Below are 26,302 nucleotides of genomic sequence, written 5' to 3'. Positions count from 1 at the left end.
CTTTCTCTACGTCGTCCTCAATATATGTTGACTGTGACAAGCAGAACCAGTGAGCTGTGAACTGACCAGCATCTGCTGGGAGGTCCTTGAGCTATGTCACACCTGGAGGGTGTTGGAAGTTCTAGAAGGTCCTTAAGAGCATTGGCCAGTGGCTAGCTCTGACAGTGACAGCTCTAACTCATCAACTGTGCAAGAAATTTATTAAGGATTTCTGCCTCCTCCCCGCCACCGCCTCCCATTTCCCTCCCCCTCCCCCGATCAAGTCCCCTTCCCTCATCTGCTCAAAGAGCAATCAGGGTTCCCTGACCTTGTGCAAGAAATTTGAAGGTCTCAGGAGCCAGAGTCACACAGTGGTCAGTTTCAGTCTTTTTGCTGATGGGGATCAGTGCAGTGACTTGATGTCAGGGAGCTTTGTGTCAGAGAGCACAGTAAGGTCTGTGGCCACCTCCAGTTTTGTACCGATCCAGTTGGTGTTAGCTTTGCACTTCCAGGACTCACATTTTAGGGCTGATTAATTAACTTATCAGAGAATCTATCTTAGGCTTGGCTCCTATCTGAGTTAGCTGCCTTATGACTAGCTCCTTAACACAGCTTGCTAACATTACTTTTTTTTTTCAAAATCACATAGAATGGTTTTACATAAAATAGTTCTAGTTATGTTCCCAGCACTGCCCGATTTACTTATCTAGATTTATTTACTTTGACTTTATGTGTCTTGAGTGTTTGACCTGCAGAGTCCAGATAAGAGCCCTTGGTCCCCTGGAACTGGAGTTCCAGGTGTTTGTAAGCTGCCATATGGGTGGGTGCTCAGAGCCAAACCCAAGAGCAGCAAAATACTCTAACCTCTGAGCCGCCTCTCCAGCCTCTGTTGTTAGATTTTTCGATGATAAGCCATTCTGAATAGGGTAAGAGTAGTTTTAATTTGTATTTCCCTAATGGTTAGAGATATTGAATACTTTTTAAAATCAGTCATTGACTGTTTGTGTCTCTTTTAACTGCTCAATTCCTTTACCCGTTTGTTGATTGGCAGTTTTATTTTCATGGTATTTAATTTTTTGAGTTACTGTAAATTCTGGATATTAATTCCTTGCGTGACATGTAGCTGAAGAGGTTTTCTCCTATTCTGTGCTGTTTCCTCTGTTGATAGTATCTGTTGCTGTTAGTTAAATTTTCATAAAGTCTGATCTGTTGATACTTAAGGCTAGTTACTGTGCTGATAGTGTTTATTCAGAAAATTCTTGCTGAGCCTAGTATCTTGAAGAGTATTTTCTGTTTTATTTAATTCAGTGTTTCAGGTTTTAAATTAAGGAATTTAATCCATTTATAAATTTTTTTTGCAAAGTGAAAAATTAATCTGATTTCATTCTACTGCAGATAGATACCCAATTTTGAGAACACCATTTTTTGAATAGGCTATCATTCTTTCAAATATGTGCTTATTGTCAAAATTAAGTGGGCATAGCTTTGTCTTTTATTTCTGAGTCCTCTTTTCTGTTGATTGTCCTTCCTGTTTTTATGTCAGTACTAGACTGTCTTTATTACTATACTGATAGTACAGTTTGGGATCAGGTATTGTCATATCCCCAGCAATATTCTTAATGCTTAGGATTACTTTGGGTATTTATAGTTTTTTGTGGTTCATGATTCTTTGTTTTCTTTTTCTAAATATATTCAGTGTGACAGTACACTTACTGATTTGTGTGATCTGTTTTGAATATAACATTAGATTTTTTATAGATAATTGCACTAAATCTGTATTCTTTTTTTGTAATACAGCCATTTCCACAATATTAATTCTACAATCCAAAAGTATGGAAGGTCTTTCCATCATCTGGTACCTTCTCTGATTTCCTTTTTCATTGTCTTGAAGATTTTGTTGTATAGAGGTCTGTTCACTCTTTGATTGGGTTATGTTCCTAAATACTTCAAGGTTTTTGGAGTTATTTTGAATGGAATATTTTTGTAATTTATTTCTATGAGAGTACATTGGTGGAAAATATGAAGGCCACTGGGGTATTTTTTTATGTTGGTTTGTGTATTCTGCAACTTTGCTGTGTTTATTAGATCACAGAACTTTCTAGTAAATTACATAGGGTCTTTTAAGTCAAGGGTCATGCCATCTACAAATAAAATTGATTTGACTTCTTCCTTTCTTATTTTTATCTGTCTTCTGTGTCTTTCTTTTGCTATAGCTAAGACTTTGATACTGTATTAAACAAGACATAGGAGAGTGGGCATTTTTATGTTTTAGAGGAAATGCTCTCAGTTTGTCTCTGTTTGCTATAATGTATGCTATAGCTTTGTTGTATATATTCTATTAGTTTGAAGTATATTCCATCTATTCCTAATATCTTCAAAACTTTATCATGAAAGTATATTGTATTTTGTCAGTGGCCTTTTTTATCAAAAATCAAAATGATTATGTGGGTTTTGTCCATAAATTCATTTATATGGTGTATTATATTTATTAATGTATGTATGTGAACCAACATTGTCTTTCTGGGATGAAGCCCACTTGGTCATAATATATAATCTCCTTAATGTGTTCCTGAATTCTATTTGCAAGTTTTTTGCTGGAAGCTTTTGCATCTGTGTTCATTAAAGAAACTGGTCAGTAGTTTTCTTATTGTTTTTCCTGTGTCTTTACGTGGTTTTGACATAAGAATAATACTCACTTTATAGAATGAATTTGATAATGCTCCTTCATCTGTTTTGTGGAACAAGTTAAGAAGAATTGGTATGAGATATTCTTGGACGTTTGATAGAGTTCAGCAGTGAATCATCTAGCTCTGGGATTTCTTTGATGGGAGAGAGGCCTTTGACTATGGCTTCAGTCTCATTACTTGTATATGATAATAATAATAATCATATTTTTTTCATAATAATCCCTCATAATGTTTTGTATTTTGCTGCTCTGTTGTAATGACACTCTTTCATCTAAGAACCAACCCTGGTTGATTTTTGTATTTTGTTATTTTGATAGTTCTTTAATTTATTCACTAAACTTTATTATTTCTTACCATCCACAGAGATATTTGCACTCCCATGTTTGTTACTGCTTTAGTCACTATAGCAAAAAAAAACCTAAATGAACCTAGTTGCTCATCAAGAAATGAATGCCTATTAAAATCTTGTACAAATGGAATATTATTCAGCTTTAAAGAAAAATGAAATCACAATTTGAAGAAAAATGATGAATAATTTGAAGAATATTTGAAGAATAATAATAATTGAGGTCACAATTTCAGAAAAGAAAAATACTGCATATTTTTCCTCATGTGAACTCTGGTCTATAGTTTATATGTATATACAGTATAACGTGTAAAAAGAACAAGAAAGGGAAGATAGTAGGTGATGAGGAAGGGTGGAACGTAGGCATAGGACACTTACATGAAAGGATATGAAGCTCATTGTTTTTCTAGTTTTAACTCATGGATTTGGAGTGAGGGTGTGGTAGAATAAATGCATAAAAATAATAATTGATATTGAAAGTAAGACCCACAGCTGAAGTTCTTCAGCTTCAGAATGACTCTTCTACTTGTATAAATTCACGTGATTTTTGAGTCTGACTGTTTTCATTGTGTGATGTTTTTTATTTGCAAGTTCTCAACAATAAAGTTTTTAATTATTTTTAAAAGGTCATAGTACTGAGATTCTGTTCTAGTTCTGTTGCTTTTATTTTCGTATGTGATTTTGTACTTACCTACCAAAGGTAGGATTATCACTGTAAGGACACAATTTTGCTGTTTAATTATGATTATATTTTTTGATGCCAGTGACATAATAAAGTCCTAAGAATCCTGCTTTATACATCTGCTTTATAAAAGTGATAGTGTAAGGTTCCCACACGCTTCTAAGGATGAAATTTTGGGACAGTAATTCTTAAGTTGCTTCCATAATAATATTCCTGTTAAATAGCATTGTAATAAAAAACTTTTTCTGTAGTAATTTAATGAACCAGACCTAGTGATTTTTTTTTCCACTTGGTAAATGTATGCATAATTTTTTGAGAGGTAAGAAATGTCTTTTTAAGTTTTTATATTTAATATTTAAAAGTACATGTTATTTAAGGTATACAATGTATACGCTGATGTATTTTGCTAATAAGAAACCAGATGAACACTTAATGAAACACATGCATTTCTTTTTTTTTTTCCTTGTGCCTTTTAATAGAGTGCGTGCTTTAGTGAGAAATGCGAACATTTGTTATCAGGATACATCTTTTTATGGCTCTAAGTACTACCATTCAACTAAAAATATTTTCTTAAATTGTCATTACTTATAGGTAGATTCTTTTCAGAACTTTTATTTTCTCACTATGTGTACATCTTTATAAATTCCTAAAAGTATTCACGCCTCTTGTTTATATTTTAGGAAGCAGTACAGATACTTTTGAAGCATTCTGCTGATGTTAATGCTCGAGACAAAAATTGGCAGACCCCTTTACATATAGCTGCTGCTAATAAAGCTGTCAAGTGTGCTGAGTCTTTGGTGCCGCTTCTGAGCAATGTGAATGTATCAGATCGAGCAGGGAGGACTGCGTTACATCATGCAGCTTTCAGTGGGCATGGTGAGGTAAGTGCATTCAATGAGAAACTGATTCTTTCTTCCAGCCTTTGATTATTAGTGAATTTGCCCCCTTTTAATTCATTCAGTTCATAGGAAAAGCAAACAAAATATCCTAGCTTTTCTTTTCTAGTAATATAAGTGTTTTCAAATTTAAAAATGTATTTAGTACTTAATACACATACACTAGAATTTCATAATGGCCTAGAATGACAGCACTGTCTGCTCTAGGATAAACAAACATAAGAGATGTTTTGTCATTGTCAAGAAAGTGCAGGGAGACAACAATTTCATTGTTCTTTCAGAAGGTAGAATAATAGCAAAGAAAGGCAGTGGTGAAATCATGCTTTCTTCTATTTCATTATTAAAATAATTCCTTAGTGACAGAACCATCAAAAGAACAGATTAAGAAAATTAGTTGGGCTAGAGAGATAGCCCAGCAGTTAAGAGCACACTGGCTGCTCTTCCAGAGGTCCTGAGTGCAGTTCCCAGCAACCACATGGTGGCTCACATCCATCTATAATAAGATCTGGTGCCCTCTCTGTCATGCAGGCATACATGCAGACTGAACACTGTATACATAATAAATAATAAATCTTCTTAAAAAAAGAAAATTAGTCACTACAGGACTGAGGAGATGACTCAGTCCCTAAGTACTTTCTGTGCAAGCATGAGGACAGATCCCTAGCACCCATATAAAGAGCAGGGTGTGGTGGTGCATACCTGTAATCGCAGTCAGATCTCTCAAATTTGTCGGTCAGTCTGCCTACCCAAATTAGTAAACTCTAGGTGTGAGATCCTGTCTCAAAAAAAAAAAGAAAAAGAAAGAAAGAAAGAAAAAGAATAATTAGCATGCTGGGCAGTAGTGGTGCATTGCCTTTGATTGCAGCAGTCAGGGAAGCAGAGGCAGGCAGATCTCTTGAGTTCGAGGCCAATGTGGTCTACAGAATGAGTTCCAGGACAACCAAGGCCACACAGAGAAACCCTGCCCCATCATCATAATAGGTGGAGCGTGATGGAGGAAAACACCCAATATCAACTTCTGGTCTCCACGTGCACAAACATACACTAGCACACACACACACACACACAGGTATACACTCCACATAAAGTAGTTATGCTTTCATCAGTATTGGCAAGCCTAGTTGAATCAGCTAGAACTTTGTCCAGCCTCACACATACTCCCCATCTTCGCCTACCTTCCTTACTTTCCTCTTTTTTCTTTCTTTTTTGCACTGTTTTTCCTACTATCTTCACTTCCCTTTCTTAATTAAAAACGAGATATTACTATGTTCCAAACTCCTTAACACTAGGCTATCCTCCTACCTTAGCCTCTTCCAAGCAGCTGAAACAAGTTGCACTTGATTATACCCAGATCCTAGTCCTTCAGTGTGCAGACCCAAAACCACAAAATTTTAGAACAGCATTCTCAAGATCGTGCAGCTGGAAGCCTAGTGGCTTCATTGTTCTCATTTTAATGTGCCAAATCCTTGCATCAACTGTAGCATAGATCACAAAAAGGAGAAACAATCATAAATATTATAACATAATTATTGATTCATTATGTTATAATAGACTATAAATATTGAATTTGAAATATAACATTTGAAAATAGACTTTGTAATAATTTGATTTAAACATAGTGGATCTACCATGAGGAATAAAATTAAATTTCAGACATTACTGGTATGTGACAGTTCTTTACATTCTAATAACACTTTGGGCTATAAATAGCAGTATTTCTTTTTAAGTATTCCCAGCTTTAGACTTTCAAGGTTTGTACTTACTTAGATGTTCATAAAATGTTGAATTGCAAAGGGGCATCTTAAAAGTAACTTCAGTAACACAGTGAACTTCCTTCCACGTTATCATATTATATTAAATGGCCTTTACTACTTTAGTTTTTTTCTACAACTACAGCCATTCAGTGCCAAAGAAATAAAGTTAAATAATGAAGTTAAAACAAGGCATATTTATAAACAATTCATCTTCTGAATCTCCATGAAAATATTTACTTTTATTCCAGATGGTCAAACTACTTCTGTCCAGAGGTGCCAATATTAATGCTTTTGATAAGAAAGATAGACGTGCCATCCACTGGGCGGCATATATGGGTATGTACTTTTTAAATTGACTTTTAACAATATATTTAGGGGAAATAATGCATTTTGGTTTTGGCATTTATGCAATTTTTCTATGGCATCTATGCAATTTTCTAAAGTATAACAATAAGTATACTTATTGTTATACTTTAGAACATGTAAGAGAGGTTTATTACAACAGTACACTGGATCCAGGCTATAAAAACTGAATAAAACAAGAGACATCTAAGATGATGGCCTGGAATATTTAACTTAAGATGGGTATTTACTAAAAGTTCGTTCTCATATCCATCCTTCTTTTTATTGGGTTATTAATAAGTTGTATAGATGAATTGAGAAGCATCTTATTAAACTGGAGGTATAGCTGAAATGACACTGTGTTTGCCTTGCATGAAAGAAAACTAAAACCTATTATTATGATCTAAGCACTATGTGTGTGTGTGTCTTCATTTATTTGTACATGCATCTGTATATATGTGTCAGGTCAGCTTCCAGTGTCATTTCTCAGGAGCTGTCTGCCTTATTTTCTGAGTCAGGGCCTCTAACTGGGACCTAGGGTTATATTAGACTAGCTGGCTAGAAGCCTAAGAGCTTTGCCTGTTTCTACCTCCTCAGCACTGGGATTATAAGTACACTCCCAAGTCTAGGGTACCGTTTTGGTCACATACATTATTTTGATGGCCAAAGCCTAAAAATGTAGTGTTTACTATCAAAAATATGTCCCTCTTCATATGTAATGAAATTTTTTTGTGTGTTAAAGGTAAAATAGCCAGAAAAAGTTCTGTTTCATCTTAAAGTCTGTTGTTCTATGTGGAGTTTTATATGCTTAAGTTTTAAAGGCTTTCCTGAATATTCTATTGTCAGTTATTCATTGGGACAGTTTGTTTTAGAGTGTGATTTTAAAGAGTACTTTTTGTGTTGAAAAGGTCTGCACAAACAATGGAGTATAGTAAGCCTTTTACTTTAAAAAAATTTAGGTTTGACTTCACAGTTATTTTTATGAAATGAAGAGCCAGAATAATTTTGTGGCTTGTTTGAAGTTGAGCTTCTAAAATAGTTAAGTGTGTGAATCTTGGCCTGGGCATAGCTTGGTTCGGATGTCCTTGATAAACTTAATTATAAGGTATTCTGTGTTTTAGAGTTAGCAGCACATTTTTTATTTACCTTGTGTTACTATAATGGAATACCTGAGATTAGGTAATTTATCCTGTCAGAATTTCATTTCCTTCAAATTTTGGAGATTTGGAAATCCAAGATGAAGGTTCTGTTATCGGGTAAGTGTCTTCCTTTCTACTGTGTCATGTTGTGACGTGACGGAAGACATCACGAAAGAGAAAGATGTTAACTTTGGGTAGAAGAACAAGATTGAGTCAAGGTTAACACTAGATAAAATAGTGAATTGCAATGTTTTTAGTTGTTTTCTCTACAAATTTTTGTCAAAATTCTAGTTTCTTAGATTTTTTTCAATTCTCTTGAAGTATAGCATGAATTATTACTCATGCATTATTATGCTGTTACATTTCTTAAAAGGTATTCACAATATGTTTAATAATTTCTATGTACTGATCTGTTTGAGTTTGTTTGCTGTTTTTGTAAATGTATTTTCAGGTCACATCGAAGTAGTGAAATTACTTGTATCTCATGGAGCTGAAGTGACATGCAAGGATAAGAAATCTTACACACCTCTTCATGCAGCAGCCTCTAGTGGAATGATCAGTGTAGTCAAGTACCTTCTAGATCTTGGAGTTGATGTAGGTATATAGATTGAGCAGTATAAATTAATGTATTATTTGTTTTTACTATATTGTCAGAAATTAGGTTTGAAAGACAACAGTAATATCTTTGTCTTTTTACCAAATCTTTCCAACCCTTTAGTTATCTAGTATCCTGATATGATCAGCATATGTGTCTTAGTTACAGTTACTATTGTCTATGCTGAAACACCATGACCAAAAGCAACTTGGGGAGGAAACGGTTTATGTGGTTTATGCTACCACATCACTGTTCATTATTGAGGGAAGTCAGGGCAGGAACCTGGAGGCAGGAGTTAATTCAGAGGCCTAGAGGATTGCTGCTTACTGGCTTGCTCCTTATAGCTTGTTCAACTCTCTTTCTATAGCACCAAGGACCACCTTCCCAAGAATGGCACCACTCACAATGGGCTGGGCCCTCTGCATCAATCATTAAATTAAGAAAAGTGCCCTATAGGTTTGTCTACGCCTGATCTTATGGAGTCAGTTTTTTGATTGAGTTTCCCTCCTCAGATACACAGATGTGTCAAGTTAACATAAAACTAGCCAATATAATAGGTAATTAGTCAAAATATATAAAGAGTTAAAACCCATTCCAAAGAGGAATGATTCCAAAGATGAATGATTTTTCCCAAAGCTTTTCTTTTCCATCACATTTCAGGTCCTGTAGCTCTGTTTCTTCCAGTTCTCTGGGAGCCAGCAGATCAGACACACGTTGACTAGGTAGCTGTGTTACTGTCAGTTTTCTGAGTGGTAATTCTACCTTTATTTAAATAACTGTAGCAGATCACAGTATGGGATACTGACAAAAGCAAGGAAGGAAGACAATATACTTATTAACCAAATATACATATTGACTACTATAAGCACTATATAGTGATACCATTCTGATTAGGAGGGAATATTGTTTTCTTGGTATATAGCTGATCCCTGAATAAGAATACATGTAGCTTTTTTATGCCATTATTTAAATACATGTCCTTTACTTCTTCTTTTATTTTATTTACTCTTACTTTGTTTTGGGAACAGTCTCATTGTGTAGCCCAAGTTGACCTCAAATTTGGAATCCTCCAGTCTCAGCTTCCAAGTGCTTGGGTCTGTGCCACCATCTTTTTCCTAATATCATTTACTCTTATTGTATGTAGGGACATGTTGATCAAACTTAACTGGTTCTTCAAAGCAGTGGACAAGGAGAAAGGACAGTGCAAAGACAGGGAAGCAATAAAGTTAATGTGATTCTAGTTAGACCAGATATGACAGGGCTATGGAGCTGCATTATCTGAGGACTGTGAGAAACCCTGTACTGAAAAACAAGGAAGAAAGGCGTTGAAAATGTAGGAAATAGAAGTTGCCAAACACCCAGACATACTGTTGAGTGGGATCCTGAAAAGTACAAGATGGGTAAAAATTTCAGTTTTGTTCAATAGTACCTATAGTTCTGTTTCAACCAATTAGCTTAGTGGCCTTAAAAGATGTGAGAAACAGATGAAGGAAGCATTCTTGTTTCTGCTCGCATTTATAATAAATTCTCCCTTAGCTCAAAGACTTGAAAATATGTTGTTTTTAAAATAACTCTTGTGGAGGAATTTAACATTGTATTGTGAAGTACATTCTCTAAGTGTATGTAACCCATTGAACACTAAATTGTTTACTGTTGTGTTTATTATGTTAAAAGAACCTTAACATTATAAACCTCATCTTTGTATTTATTCCTTTTCTTTAACTAATAATTTAAAATAGTAATTTTAGTAATAGTAGTGATAAAAGAACTACTTAACATTCACTTTTTTTCCTATAGATGAACGAACCAAATGCCTATGGAAACACACCTCTTCATGTAGCCTGTTATAATGGACAAGATGTTGTTGTGAACGAGCTCATAGACTGTGGTGCTAATGTAAATCAGAAGAATGAAAAAGGTTTCACACCTTTGCACTTTGCTGCTGCATCAACACATGGAGCACTGTGTTTAGAACTCCTGGTTAGCAATGGGGCCGATGTCAATATGAAGGTATGAAAGAAAATTAGAATCCACACTTTTGGTACTTAGTTAACTGTCTAAAACAATATTCATAACACAGACCATCCAGAATTAAAAAGACATTCTGGTAAACTTAAGAACATGAATAAGGCCAGACATGGTGGTGCACACCTTTAATCCAGGTCTCTGGAGGTAGAGGTAGGTGGATCTCTGAGTTGAGGCAAGCAGAACTATACAGTGAGACCCTGTCTCTACTACTACCCCTTCCAATAAAAGAACATGGATAAATCTCTAAAGTACTATGCTGAATCAGATAAAGAATTTAATAGATTTTCCATCTCCCCCTCCAATAAAAGAACATGGATAAATCTCTAAAGTACTATGCTGAATCAGATAAGGAATTTAATACATTTTCCATCTATGCAAGATTCTAGAACAGATGGAATTCTGCTTATTTGGAGTTCCAGAATTTATAGTCAGAGGGAAAATAACAGATCAGTTGTTGCCCATGGGAAGGAAGGATCGCCGGGCAAGGGGCATGAGGAGACCTTACAGGGTAACAGTGCTACTTTGTTCTTGGAAGGAATTGTGTAATGTAGATACGCACTTGTGGAATAGCACCAGGGTTCTTAAGACTAGCGCGCTTCGTAATGTGTCAGCTTCCTGTTAGAAGGAAACAATAACTTCGTGTTAGAAGGTTTGAATATTGAATGATACACCCTAATTGTCACATTGTGATGACAGCTGTGACTAACGCTAAAGCATCAAATAATTGTATCGATAATGTGATTAAAAATACAGAGTTAAATGTTGGTGATGGAATTCAGATATGTATGTGGATATTCATGCTGTAGTACTGTTTTGAAATTGTTCTCATTTCTGAAATTTCTGTTACAAAATTTTTCATAGTGTTAGGATGAAAATGTTATCTTTTTACACATAAAGAATAGTCGTTTGGCTATTTGTTCATAATTGCTTTCAGGAGTAAGCATTTTAGAAATACGTTAAAATTCAGGACTCAAAATAAATTTATTTTCACTGTGTAATTCTGTGAGAAACATCAGTAACCAATATTTCAAGCATTATTATTTCATAGTATATAATTGTTTTACATTGTTAAAGATGTCTTTTCACTGTTTCTTCCTGTATTCAATCATCAGTTTATCACTTAAAGTACCTGATAAACCCTATCTTGTGTTATGAAGAAAACCACAATCAATCAAATTTGAATCTTGTAAGATTAGTAGAAATTTATAAGCTTAAAAATAATGTTTATGGAGAATTTTAGCTCCTTCTGAACATGGATGTACATGAACACTGCCTTTCCTAACTGAGAATATTAACCTACACAAGAGAAGTAAAGCACCATTGAGTCTAGTGGGAGTTAGTTCATTCTCTTCTCTTTCAACTGAGACAATTTTATTTACTTCACACTCAAGGAAGGAAGACCAGAAAGTATCACTTAAGAGCCTCTATTACGCTTCAGGCTAAGCTGTCCTTTTTAATTTCTTTTAATTATCTTACTATTTTATGTATATGGATATTTTGTTTGCATATACACCTTGTACTCATGGAGGCCAGGAGTGGGAGTCAGATCCCCTGGAACTGGAATTACAATTGTGAGTCACCATGTGGTTGCTGGGAGTCAAACTGGGACCACCGGAGCACTTAGTTGCTGAGCCATCTCTCAAGCCTAGGGACTGTAGAAATACTCAGCTAGCAGGCCTGGGGACTCTAGGCCAATGATAAACCCTCCCTTCCTTAGAAAACAAAGTGGGTGGCGCTTGAGGAACAACCATATGTTGTTCTTTGGCTTCCATGCATACACATTCATGTTCATTTGTACACAAAAACATGTTCAAAATTTATGCATTTAAAGATAAGTATAATGACGCATGCTATAATCATAACACTTGGGAGCTAAGGGATGGTGATTTTGAGGCCACTGTGGGGTATATAGCAATATACTGTCTTAGTTGAAAAGAAAACATGCATGTATGCATGTATATGTATGTTTTCAATCCTCAAGTCTATGACAGCCTAAGAAGAACCAGCTTCTGGCTATAGGCAGGGTTAAAAGGAAAAATTCACTGCATTATGAAGTTAAAACCTTTTTCTTTCAAAGGGATTTTTTTTTCTTAGAAAAAAATGACACATTCACACCTGTTCTCTTGTATTCCTTCTTTATTCTCACACGTTACAGTGTTACATTCTCTGCTTTCTCAATTCTATCTCTCATTTTAGCTCTGTCTTTACTTTTTTTCAATTTTGTTTATTGATATTTATTGAGCTCTACATTTTTCTCTACTCCCCTCCCTCCCTCTTTCCTCCCCCTTTAAACCCTCCCCCAAGGTCTCCATGCTCCCAATTTACTCAGGAGATCTTGTCTTTTTCTACTTTCTACTTTCCATGTAGATTAGATTTCTATAAGTCTTTTTTTATTTTTTATTTTTTTTTGGTTTTTTTGAGACAGGGTTTCTCTGTGGTTTTGGAGCCTGTCCTGGAACTAGCTCTTGTAGACCAGGCTGGTCTCGAACTCACAGAGATCCGCCTGCCTCTGCCTCCCGAGTGCTGGGATTAAAGGCGTGCGCCACCACCGCCCGGCTATAAGTCTTTTTTTAGTATCGTCATTCTTGTCTAAGTTCTCTGGGATTGTGGTTTGTAGGCTAGCTTTCTTTGCTTTATGTTTAAAAACCATCTATGAGTGAGTACATGTGATAATTGTCTTTCTGTGTCTGGGTTACCTCACTCAAAATAATGTTTTCCAACTCCATCCATATTCCTGCAAAATTCAAGATGTCGTTATTTTTTCTGCTGTGTAGTACTCCATTGTGTAAATGTACCACATTTTCCTTAATCATTCTTCAGTTGAGGGGCATTTAGGATATTTCCAGGTTCTGGTATGACAAACAAAGCTGCTATGAACATAGATGAACACATGTCCTTGTGGCACAATTACGCATCCTTTGGATATATACCCAAAAGTGGTATTTCTGGGTCTTGAGGAAAGTTGTTTCCTAATTTTCTGAGAAATCACCACACTGACATGGAAAGAGGCTGTACCAGCTTGCATTCCTACCAGCAATGCAGAAGTGTTCCCTTTACCCCACAACCTCTCCAGCATAAGTTGTCATCAATGTTTTTGATCTTGGCCATTCTTTCAGATGTAAGATGGAATCTCAAGAGTTGTTTTGATTTGCATTTTTCTGATGACTAAGGATGTTGAGGATTTCCTTAAATGTCTTTCAGCCATTTTAGATTCCTCTGTTGAGAGTTCTCTGTTTAGGTATGTACTCCCTTTTTATATTGGATTATGTGATCTTTTGGTGTCCAATTTCTTGAGTTCTTTGTATATTTTGGAGATTAGACCTTTGTCTGATGTGGGGTTAGTGAAGATCTTTTCCCATTCTGTAGGCTGTCGTTTTGTGTCATTGACCAGGTCCTTTGCTTTACAGAAGCTTTTCAGTGTTAGGAGGTCCCATTTATTAATTTTTTCTCTCGGCGTCTGTGCTGCTGGGGTTATATTTAGGAATTGGTCTTCTGTGCCAATGCGTTCAAGTGTATTCCCCATTTTCTTTTCTATGAGGTTAAGTATGGATGGCTTTATGTTGAGGTCTTTGATCCATTTGGACTTGAGTATTGTGCACTGTGCTAGATATGGATCTATTTTGATTGTGCTACATGTTGATATCCAGTTATGCCAGCACCATTTGTTAAATATGCCTTCTTTTTTCCATTTTATAATTTTAGCTTCTTTGTCAAAAATCAGGTGTCCAAAGGTGTGTAGATTGATATCTGGGTCTTCAGTTTGGTTCTATTGGTCCTCCTATCTGTTTCTATGCCAATACCAGGCTGTTTTCAGTACTGTAGCTCGGTAATAGAATTTGAAGTCAGGGATTGTGATACTTTTAGAAGTTCTTTCATTTTACAGGATTGTTTTGGCTATCCTGGGTTTTTTGCTTTTCCATATGAAGTAGAGTACTATTCATTCGAGGTGTGTGAAGAATTTTGCTAGGATTTTGATGGGCATTGCATTAAATCTGTAGATTACTTTTGGTAAGATTGCTATTTTTACTGTGTTAATTCTGCCTACTCAAGAGCATGGAAGATCTTTCCATTTTCTGGTGTCTTCTTCAATTTCTTTCTTCAAAGATTGAAAATTTTTGTCATATGTGTCTTTCATTTGTTTAGAGTTACTCAAAGATTTTATGCTGTTTGTGGCTATTTTCCCATCCCTTTACTCTGAGGTGGTATCAGTCTTTGAGGTTGAAGTGTGTTTCTTGTATGCAGCAGAACGATGGATTCTGTTTATGCAATCTGTTAGTCTGTGTCTTTTTATATAGGTGATTTGAGTCCATTTATATTAAGGGATATTAATGACAATTGATTCTTATCTCCTGTTAATTTAGTTTTTGTTGTTGGTGATGTTATTTTGTGTGTTTTCCCCTTTTTGAGATTTGCTGCTGTGAGATTATCTATTATTTGTTTTTTTGTTGATGTAGCCAACCTCCTTGGGTTGGAGTTTTCCTTCTTATACTTTGTGTAGGGCTGGGCTTGTGGCTATGTATTGGTAAAATCTGGTTTTGTCAGGGAATATCTTGTTTTGTCCTTCTCTGGTGATTGAAAGTTTTGCTGGGTATAGTATTCTAGGCTGTCAGCCATGGTCTCTGAATGTCTGCATAACAGTTGACCAGGACCTTCTGGATTTCATTGTTTCCATTGAGAAGTCAGGTGTAATTCTTATAGGTCTGCCTTTATGTTACTTGACCTTTTTTTTTTCAGCTCTCAATACTCTTTATTCTGTGTGTTTAGTGTTTTGTGTATTATGTGGTGAGGGAACTTTTTTTGGATCCAGTCTATTTGGTGTACTGTAAGCTTCTTGTATCTTCATAAGCATATGTTTCTTTAGTTTGGGAAACATTTCTCTGTGATTTTGTTAAATATATTTTCTGTGATTTCGAGTTGAACTTCTCATTTTTCTATACCTATTATTCTTATGTTTGGTCTTTTCATGGTGTTCCATATTTCCTGGATAGTTTGTGTTAAGCTTTTGTTAGATTTAATGTTTTCTTTGACTGATGAGTCTATTTCCTCTATTATATCTTCAGTGCTTGAGATTTTCTCTTCCATCCCTTGTATTCTGCTGTTTGTTTGCATTTGTGGTTCCTGATCATTTTCTCTTGATTTTTGTTTCTATAATTCCCTTTGCTTGTGTTTTCTTTATTGTCTCTATTTTAGTTTTCAAGTCTTGAATAGTTTCTCTCATGTTTGATTGCTTTTTCTTGGCTTTCTTTAAGGGGTTTGTTGATGTCTTCCATTTTTTGTTTGTCTCACCCTCTATTTCTTTGTGGGAATTTTTCATTTCCTCTTTAAGGGCCTCAAATATTCTCCTGAAGTTATTTTTTAGGTCATTTTCTTCGGCTTCCTCTGTATTTGGTTGTTCAAGTCTTGCTGTTGTAGGTCACTAGTTTTTACTGGTGTGTTCCTCTTTGTGGTGGTGTATGTGTTCTTACCTTGTCTATCCATTTTTTCCTCTGAATGGTATATTTGGGGCTGTCTGTGACTGTGGTGATCAATCTTCTAGGTGCCAGTAAATCCAAGGCTCTGATGGTTGTTGCTCCTGGTGGCACAGTCAGGGCCATGGTTCCAGTCACTCCATTGGTCACTCCATGTTCCTGGAAGTCTCTCAATGGTCTTGAGGTTTGCTGTACAATATTGAGGCTCGTTAGGGCTTTCTCCCACCGAGATGGTTTGCTTGTGGCTCTTTCTGTTGAGGTTACTGCCTTGGGCCTGCTGGCAGAGTCCTGGCTCGAGCCTACTCCTTTGGGGGTTCCTGATTAGCGCCCTGGACCTGCAGAGGTCTCTGGTTTTTGCCTACTCCCTTGGAGGTCCCAGATTCATGTTTCCTTAACGTCAAGCTAAGCTGTAGTACATGACAGCTCTTAGTGGGAATTTATAACCCCTGACTTGGGTAGTATTTCTTTCTTTGTATTCATTTTTATTAATCAAAACTCTGTATAAGCTAACATTATAAATATCAACTAAACAATGCAGCTAAGGAGGAGTTACCTTCTTGACAGTCCACAGATAAAAAATGCCCAGTAAATAGAGATGTAATCATGAGATAAACACACTACAATACGTGTAGTGAGGACTCCCCACATATAAATACATCATATCAGATTCCAGAGAAGAGCATGTAGCAGCAACAATAGAAGGCACAGCATAAGTAAAAGGCTATATTTTCATAAGCCTTGCTAAAACTGAACTTCTGGTAGACTACTAACATCTGAGTATTAATTGCCATCTGCTGTATTAAATGATAATATCCTCTGGCACAAGTCACTTAGTAACATTCTTTAAATAGTTTAAATAAAATGGATATGAAAGTTTTCAAGTTTTCATTGTTTTGTTTGAGAAAAGGTCTCAGTGTATTATCTGACTGGCCTAGAGCTTGCTGTGTAGAGCAGGCTGACCTTGACACTTCAGACCGTCCTGCCTCTGGGAGTGCTGAGTTTAAAGGCGTTCACCACCACCCAGGTGATCATTTTATTTTGAATTCTTACCAAGCCCAGAAAAATAACAATTTCTGTTGTAAGGAGAATTGTTTTTTTCCCCAAAGATAAAATCTTTTAGTTTATCTTAATGGAACTCAGAGGCAAAGATCAAATCTAGTTTTGTTATGTTGGTTTTTCGTAACAAGAGTTTCTCCTTGTAAATCTAGGTTTGTTTGTTTTTTTAGGTCTCTGTGATGTGTTTATGAATCATTTACTAAAGTCATACAGGGCCCAAAGGAAACCTTCATGGATTTTTTACAGATACTGATATCAGTAGTAAACAGAATGATACCCAATTCAGAAGCTAGACAATTAGTAATTGAACCTCTGGCTTTTGAAAATGCTAATTCTCAATGCAAAAGATTAATTATGCCATTAAAGGCAAGGTCAGCACCTTTGGAGGAATGGATCCAAGATACACTTAATATTTAATCTTTTGACCATGATGATACCGGAGAGGTGATTTCCAGAGGTTGGGAAGAAAAGCCGAAATTTCAAGTGTTTAAATTGTGACAGACAAGGTCACATTAAAAGGGATTGTAAACAGGGCATTCCTAGAAACAATGTTTTTGTCTAAGCATGATCCATTCAGAAAGCCTCTCCGTTCTGGATTATGGGGATGGTGTGGCGAAGGCAGGCATTGAACTAATGACAAAAAGGGATATGACAACAAGGGTCAACAGGCATATTCATGGTAATCCTTTGCCATTGGGAAACTTTATGAGGGCTCTCTTTCAGTCCCCTGTACCAAATCCGGTTCAGTTGTTTCCTGTCATCGTAGAGGAAGCTCCTTCCCAGAGTAATTAAAGAACCTAATGCCTATTGTAAGAAACCATACTACTTTGGATAATAGAACAGGTATAGAAGAGAAAATTTAAAAATCAGGAAAATCCATAAAGCGGGTATTTTGGCAAACTTTTTGTTGTTTTTGTTTTTGTTTTTTCAAGACAAGGTTTCTCTGTAGCTTTGGTGCCTGTCTTGGAACTAGCTCTTGTAGACCAGGCTGGCCTAGAACTCACAGAGATCCGCCTGCCTCTGCCTCCCAAGTGCTGGGATTAAAGGCGTGCGCCACCACCGCCCAGTGGCAAACTTCTATAAATGAACAAAGACCAAAATAAAAATACAAATAACTGACATTGTCATTGAAGGTCTGGGAAACACAAATGTGGATATAACAATAATTTCATCAGAATCTTGGCATCTAAATTGGCCTTTTGAGGATATAAATGTTCAGTTTTTGGGAATCGAAACTTTATGTCACATAAAGCAGAACGCAAAAACAGGTTGACTGTATAGGGCCAGAAGAACAGAGAGAAATATTAAAACCATATATGGCTAACATAGAAATGAATTTGTAGGGATGTCATTTGTTACAGCAATGAAGTATTCAAATGACCATTCCCCCAATCTTAGAAACAAACTATATGTTTCTGGGGAAAATATTAAAGATCAGTGACCAGCCATTCAGGTTGTACAAGAACAGGGCGCAACAGCTGCTGACCATTCAAAGGCACCAACAGCCCTACCTTTAAAGTGGTTGACCGACAAACCTGTATGGGTTAAGCAATGGCCTTTAACAACAGAGAAACTGCAGGCTGTAGAACAGCCGGTACAGGAGCAACTAAATGCTGAATCAACCATAATGAAGAATCAACCAGCCCTTGGAATTCTCTTGTATATGTTTTTTAAAAGAATCTAGAAAATGGAGAATGGTAACAGATCTAAGAACTGTTAATAAGGTGATTCAGCCAGTGGGTTTTCTACAGTCTGGCATTCCATTTCCTTCTCTGCTGCTTATGGATGGCCATTCTTATAGTTGTTGATTTAAAAGATTGTTTCTTCACTATACCTTTACAAGAAAAAGACAGAGATAATTCTCAGCTTGCTAAGAAATATCAATGGAAGATTCTCTCACAGGGAATCTTAACTAGCTCTACCCTGTGACAATATTTTGTAATTCAACTATTGGAAATAATGTTCGCAATTTCCTGAATTTATAGTTTACCTTTACATGAATAACATTTTACCATGTGAGTCCAATGTAGATACTTTAGAAAGAATGTTTGAAGAAGTAAAAAAATTTTGCTTTTTTTAGTGAATACAAATTGCTCCTGAAAAAAAATTCATAGAAGAGATTCTATTTAGGCTATAAAATAGGTTTACAAAATTAGACCTCAAAAGGTACGAATTAGGAGAGATCAATTGCAGATTCTTAATTACTTCCAAAGAATGCTAGGAGACATTTCCCATCTACATTGCACTATTGGAATAAAACATGATAAACTGATTAATTTAAACAAAAGCTTAGATGGTGACAAGGACTTAAATAGTTCAGGGAATTATCAGCTGAAGCTGAGAGAAAATTGGCTTTGATTGAAGAAAAATTACAGAAGTCACATGTGGATCCTGTGGATTCAAATCTTAACTGCATTCTGGTCTTATTACCCTCCAAATAGTTCCCTACAGGAATTTTAATGCAGAGAGACAATACTCTCTTAGAATAGATCTTTTCACCACATAAACTGAATAAAAAGTTAACACCTTATGAGGAAAAGGTCTCTGAGCTAATTCTAAAACGAAAATTGATACTTTGTCAATTAGCAGGCATGAACTCAGCAGAAATGATAGCACCTTTTAATAATGATGAAATTTACAAATTGTGGGAAGAAAGTAAACCCTGACAAAGAGCTTGTAGTAATTTTTGGGGAGAGATTAACAACTGTCCTAAAAAGCAAGAGAATTCAACTTATAAAGAGAACTAACTGGATCCTTCGTTGCATTCCGGACACACCAATAACAAGAACCTCTACATTCTATACCGATGCAAATAAATCAGGAAAGGCAAGTTATAAATCAGAAAACTTAAGTAAATGGATCAAAGCCCTTACAAAAGTCAGAATTACATGTGATTCTAAGGGATTTTAAAGAACCTCTCAACATAATTGCCGATTTGCAATATGCAGAAATAGTTGTTTTGTATATTAATCTGCTTACTCAGTAAATATTTATTTCTTGAGTCTCTGAGGGAGTTAAAGACTAGATAGTTACAGTTTTTCTTGTTTACCAGATGCAGAAAGCAAATTAAGATAGAAAGTAAATTAGGTACAAGACTTTGGACTCACCAAGATGGCATAGATAATGTAGTATTTCCCCTGAATTTGTCAAATGCAAATGGACTAGACATTGTTGATGTATTTATTGCCATATATATATATATATATATATAGTACTTATTGTGCATAGTTTTTCTTATATTAGTTAGAGCCTTTTTATTTTAGACAAAAAGGAGAAATACATTGGTATATCATTTGTGTTTTAATAAATAAACCTTGCCTAAAGATCAGAGGGCAAAGCATCCACCATAGTCAGCCATACAAGTCAGGGAGTGGTAGCACACACCTTTAATCCCAGGACTCAGGAGACAAAGACATTGGTTTTTTAAATGACTAATAGTGACTAATGATGTGGGAGTGATTTCTTTCTGATCTGTTGCTTTCATTGGTTAATTAATAAAGAAACTGCCTAGGCCCATTTGATAGGCCAACCCTTAGGTGGGTGGAGTAAACAGAACAGAATGCTGGGAGAAAGAAGCTGAGTCAGGTCAGTCGCCATGATTCTCCTGCTCCAGACAGACGCAGGTTACGATCTTTCCTGGTAAGCCAGCTTGTGGTGCTACACAGAATATTAGAAATGGGTTAGATCAATATGTAAGAGCTAGCCTATAAGAGGCTGGAACTAATGGGCCAGGCAGTGTTTAAAAGAATACAGTTTTCGTGTAATTATTTCGGGTATAAAGCTAGCCGTGCTAGTGGCCTGGTGCGAGGAACATAGCCCACCGCTCGTATTACAACAGACTAAAGATGAGAGGGTTCTGGGTTCCATTAAAGGAAAGCATTGGTGCAAGGTGAAAGTTTGAATGTTAAACTTGGGAAGCCCATTGTGACTCTACCACTTGAGGTTATGGTACACTTGGTTGAATCATTTAATATCCTGTGTTTTAATTTTCTGACCTGAAGAAATGGGAATGCTAAGATTATACTCTACAGTGCCATACAAGATTTGTATAAATAGTAATCATGGGAGTTTTGTGTGTTTTTGATTTGATTTACATTAAAATGAAAAAGCCAATTCAATTCATACTTTGAAAAGGTGGTTTAACCTCTGGAAAATGTAATTCTTGAGTAACCTTTATGAAATTTATATAAGAAGGTATCTAAAGTACAACTGAAGAATGCATATCCTGGTATAGCATAGTAAACAATTTTTTGTTATTATTTCAGAGTAAAGATGGGAAAACCCCACTACACATGACTGCTCTCCACGGTAGATTCTCCAGATCACAAACCATTATCCAGAGTGGTAAAAAGTATTTCTGTTTGTTTCTTTTATTTCTTCAATGTAGTTTTTTGGTTTTTAATTTTAATTTACATAGTGAATGGCACTGTGGAATTGCCATAGCAGTGTATATACTGTTAAAATTTTATTTTAAATCTCTTAAAAATCAGTAGAGTCTAAAATACCATGAATATATATCATTCATAGTTACTTCTATTCTTCTGAATTATTAATTTTATTTCTTCTCTTTTGAGTAGATAGGAAGGGAGAAGTCTCCCTGCGTAGTTTTGGCGACCTTGAATTCATAATCCTCTTACCCTGTAACACCACCTTGCCCAGCTATGAGTTCTATTTCTATAGCAATTAGGGTCAACCTTTTTCTTTTTCATTATTGCTAATTGGAAAACCGCCTTTTTGTGTATATTTTTAATATGTGCTTTGTTTTATTTTTTTCATTTTTTCCTGTTTGAATGCTTTGAAATGAACTCCTTTTAAGGTTTTAGTTTAATCTCTGCACTTTATTCTCTTATGTTTGAATTATTTCTAGGTAAATTAAACTTTTTAGTATTTTTATGGCTATTAATGTAAATCTGTTTCTTAGACCATGTTCTAAAGGAGTGTTTGTTAATAGTTCTTAATATACAATTTTTATTAAAGGTTTTATTGATCTCTAAGATTTTGTTTCTTTTTATTTTATGTACATGAATATTTGCCTGGATGTCTGTCTCTGCACCACATGCATGTGATGCACATGGTGACCAGAAGAAGGGGTCAGGTTCCCTGGGACTCTCATTACAGACAGTTGTAAACTTTGATATTGCTGCTGGGAAGTGAACCCAGGTCTTTGGGAAGAATATCCTATACTCTTAACCAATTAGCTATTTCTCCAGCCGCTTGTTGGCATTTAAAAAAAAAAATTCTGTTGGGTTTTGGTGATGTACACTTTTAATCCCAGCACTCGGGAAGAAGAGACGGGCAGATTTCTGTGAGTTCGAGGCCAGCCCAGACTACAGATTAAGTTCCAGGATGGACTCCGAAGCTACACAGAGAGGCCCTGTCTCGAAAAAAACAAAACGGAAAAACAACAACACAATCTTTTATGTGTATATATTGGTTAATGTGTTTGAGAAAGAGAGTGAAAGAAAGGCATACAGATGCTATAGTGGACATGTAGGGATCAGAGGACAGCTACAGATGTTAATCCTTCCCTTCTACCTTGTTTAAGATAGAATTTTATGATGTTAGCTGCAAACTGCTGTCTCATGCATGGGCTTCCCTTCCGGGGATTCTTTTATTCCTACCTCCTAACTCATCATTTGGGCGTTTGACTTACAGATGGGTGCTACCATACCCAACTTTACATGAATTCTGTTACTCATGTTTAATAGCAGGCATTTGGCCCACTGAGCCATCTCAAGAACCCCTTTGTTTTTAGTTCCTAGAGTTCTGCAAGGGGAAATAACAATAACAATGATCATGATGATGATGACATCAACAGCAACAATAATAATAGATCCCTGACCCAAAGATTTGTAGAGTACTGTGTATGAGCAGTCGACTTTATGAAACATGGGATAGCTCTTAAGTACTGCTCTAAAGCAGTATGTTTAGACTCATTGCACCCTAGAACTCTTTTCTACTAGTTTAAAATATGTTTAAGTCCTATTCTCAATTTACAAAACTTTTAAATTTGCAGTTGATAACCCCAAGTAAATATGCTTTAAATGAAATTAATTAGAATTGCTATATCCATTAGTTTATACTTAAGCATCATTTTATTATGTTGCATTTCACAGAGTTGACCAATCTCTATATAATCTAGTGTCTGACACTATGTCCTTTATCATAGGAGCTGTAATTGACTGTGAAGATAAGAATGGAAACACCCCTTTGCATATAGCAGCCCGGTATGGCCACGAGCTGCTAATCAACACTCTTATTACAAGTGGTGCTGACACTGCAAAGTAAGCAGTACTTACAGAGCTGGTAATTGCTGTCTGGGGAAGCACAGAAGCAAGTGTACAGAGTTTTGTAGAGATTTCAAGTGGGAGTGTGCGTTTTGTCTTCAAAAGTGTAGTCATTGGCTTCTTTGTTTGCTTTCTTCTTACCTTTTATCCTGACACTGATATATCTTATATGTTTTGTATATAATTTTGAGTAGCCAGTGTGGCATATTTTTATATTTCTGTTCATTTTTTCTCCAGCATAAATAATACATGGTTTTGATAAGAAACTTAACTTTTATGATCCCTTTACTTTTCAATCTAGAAGTTATAAAAATTGTGCATACCAAATGCTTTTCTTGGACCATCTATAGACAGTGATTTCAGACTGTGCTGTGCAGAGCCCAGGGAGTCCCTGATACAAAGGAGTCCCTGTCCCCCAGCCCCATCCTCTTTAAGTTGCCCTGTACATTTTTAAAATATACATGGTTTTATATACTATGAAAGTCAAAACCATAATTATATTGGTATTTCTAATTTGTATGTCATTTATATGTATTAATAAACAAATTGTAAACTTTTTATGTATTATAGATGATATGCTGTGTACCTTTTTTTCGATTTAAAATATATGTGTTTGCTGATAGAGACTTTAGGTTTTTCAGATCTGTTTATACAACTTGGGTTTACTTTACGGGATTTAATTTTATTGTATAAGGATACATACAATATTCTCCTTACTTGCAATCAAGTTGCTTTCAAATTTTTACTATTATAAAATGACTGAGATGAACATTCTTGAGCCCAGCACCTTGCAGAAATGATTTTAAATTGTGAAGTGAGGTGGAGAAGAAGTTTTGCTTCATGAGCAAATACCTGGAAATATTTTCGTTGGGGAGAAAAGTATCAATAACATAACCCAAAGGTGCTGCTAAGCATTTGACATTAGAATATAGACCTCATAAATACACCATGAGTCTTGGTGATTGGTGCTGTTACACACCTTTAATCCCAGCACTTGGGAGAGAGAGGCAGGCAGATCTCTGTGAGTTCGAGGACAGTCAGGCCTATACAGAGAAACCCTGTCTTGCAAAACCAAAAAATAAAATAGTCTATTATTGTCCTAGTACTAAGGTTAGAAAGATAAGCTTTGGGAAAATATAGCTGGGTAGTTAGTTTTACCACTTTTCAATGACTGGCCAGACTTTCTCCAAAGTATTTTTTTTTTTTTTTTTTTGGTTTTTCGAGACAGGGTTTCTCTGTGGTTTTGGAGCCTGTCCTGGAACTAGCTCTTGTAGACCAGGCTGGTCTCGAACTCACAGAGATCCGCCTGCCTCTGCCTCCCGAGTGCTGGGATTAAAGGCGTGCGCCACCACCGCCCGGCTTCCGGCTTCTCCAAAGTATTAAGAGATTTCTTTTCACCTAATTTTTACTTAAGTAAATTTTTTTATAATAAATATATTTATATTATTGTATTTTCATGTGTTCAATGAAGTTTCTGTCCTATTAATTTAAGGCGTGGTATACATGGAATGTTCCCACTCCATTTGGCAGCCTTAAGTGGTTTTTCAGACTGCTGCAGAAAACTTCTTTCTTCAGGTAAGTGGAACCTTCTCAGACCAGTTTGTTGGTGCGTGCTTGCTCACACGTTCTCTCTCACCCTTCACAGTTATCAGTTCTGAGAAATGCTTTATTCTTATAGTTGATTCTCTTTGTTAATTGGAGACATGGGGTGTGAAGTCTATAGAGCAGCTTCTATCTAGTGATGGTAGTCTCTTAACTTGCCCTATCTAACTTGTTCTAGAAGCAGTACACCTTAATTTGGCATGTTTCATTGATTTGGGTCTTAATTTTGAGAGTTAAAAGTCATAATCTTATAGGCTTATGAAATTATTAATTTATTGTTAATACTTAGTTTAAAATGCTATAACTGTAGTTGGCGTGGATTTTTTTCCGTATTACTGCAAACTATGATTGTTATTAAGTGCAATAAATTACTGACTGTATAGGATTTGTTTTTAAATTGCTTTCTATTTCTCAGAATATAAGAACGTTAAACATTAACACTCATGTTTATTGAAATAAATTGATGAGGTTTCAGTGAAAATATTATAGAGTGAGACAGATATTCTTCTGAGGTTTGGGGGCTCTGCTTGTTGGGATGTATGTACAATACATTTTTATTTGAGTAACTTCATTATTGTGGTTGTTTTATTTAAGTCTGGATCAACATGTATTCATATGAAACTGTCCATTTCACTTTCATGAAAAGGAACATTAAAATCTCTTCTCAGTATTAATAATAGCCACATGGAACAAAGTACATGTCTTTTTATTTTGGAAGGGAGGGAGATGATGAGTGGAGAGTGTGTAAAGCCCAGGCTGACCTTGAATTTGCAATTCTCCTGTTTGTGCTTCCCAAGTGTTCAGATGACAGGTGTGTACCATCATGTCTGATTAAAATGCTTTATTGAGATATCTGTGTATAATACACTTCTAAATTCACTTATTTAATGTATACAGTTCAATATTCATATGTTCATGTGGGTATATAACCATAAATTTCATCCATTGTGGAATATCTTTAATTCCTATAATAGAAATTCCATTAGCATAATGTGGTATATTAGTTATCACTCATACAATTTCTATAGAATTACCCAACAAAATCTTTTATGACTAGCATTTTGCATTTCATGATCTTAAGGGTTCTGTTTGTGTCTGTTATTTCTTTTTCTTGTTGACTATTATCCCCATTGCTCCCTATAGCCTTTTAGAGATTAGAGTGGTTTGCTTGCTTGCTTGCTTGCTTGCTTGTAACAGTTTTTATACCATGTTGCCAAGGCTAGTCAAGACTCAGATTAGTGATCCTCCTGCCTTAGTCTTCTGTGTGACTGGGACTATGAGACTGAAGGTGTGAGCTATCATTCCTGGCATATACAGCCTTTCAGACAAGCAATATAGCGCTTGTAAAATTACCAAACTTTTAGTAGAATTTTTTTGTAATATTGTATATTACCAGTCTTCTTTTTTATATATTTTTGTACTTGTTAAGAATATATGCTAA

General features: G+C 35.7%; 1 protein-coding gene across 3 annotated transcripts in view; it reads left to right on the top strand.

Annotated features, from left to right (window-relative positions):
- The window catches only part of Ankrd28 (ankyrin repeat domain 28), a 139,380-nt gene that overhangs the window by 84,231 nt on the left and 28,847 nt on the right, over positions 1-26,302 (top strand). For all 3 annotated transcript variants that reach the window (XR_012912091.1, XM_075988794.1, XM_075988793.1), the window contains exons 5-11: positions 4,375-4,575; positions 6,593-6,680; positions 8,277-8,419; positions 10,218-10,430; positions 21,238-21,316; positions 23,142-23,256; positions 24,752-24,834. Coding sequence is in view for 2 of the 3 variants with exons in the window: in XM_075988794.1 (XP_075844909.1) it covers positions 4,375-4,575; positions 6,593-6,680; positions 8,277-8,419; positions 10,218-10,430; positions 21,238-21,316; positions 23,142-23,256; positions 24,752-24,834 (922 nt within the window). In the remaining variant the exon portion in view is untranslated. The remainder of the gene's footprint in view (positions 1-4,374; positions 4,576-6,592; positions 6,681-8,276; positions 8,420-10,217; positions 10,431-21,237; positions 21,317-23,141; positions 23,257-24,751; positions 24,835-26,302) is intronic.

This window comes from Microtus pennsylvanicus, chromosome 10 (genome assembly GCF_037038515.1).
Source record: "Microtus pennsylvanicus isolate mMicPen1 chromosome 10, mMicPen1.hap1, whole genome shotgun sequence".
NCBI classification, from domain to species: domain Eukaryota; kingdom Metazoa; phylum Chordata; class Mammalia; order Rodentia; family Cricetidae; genus Microtus; species Microtus pennsylvanicus.
Note: the sequence above shows the minus strand (reverse complement) of the source record. Positions and strands in the feature narration are given on the sequence as shown.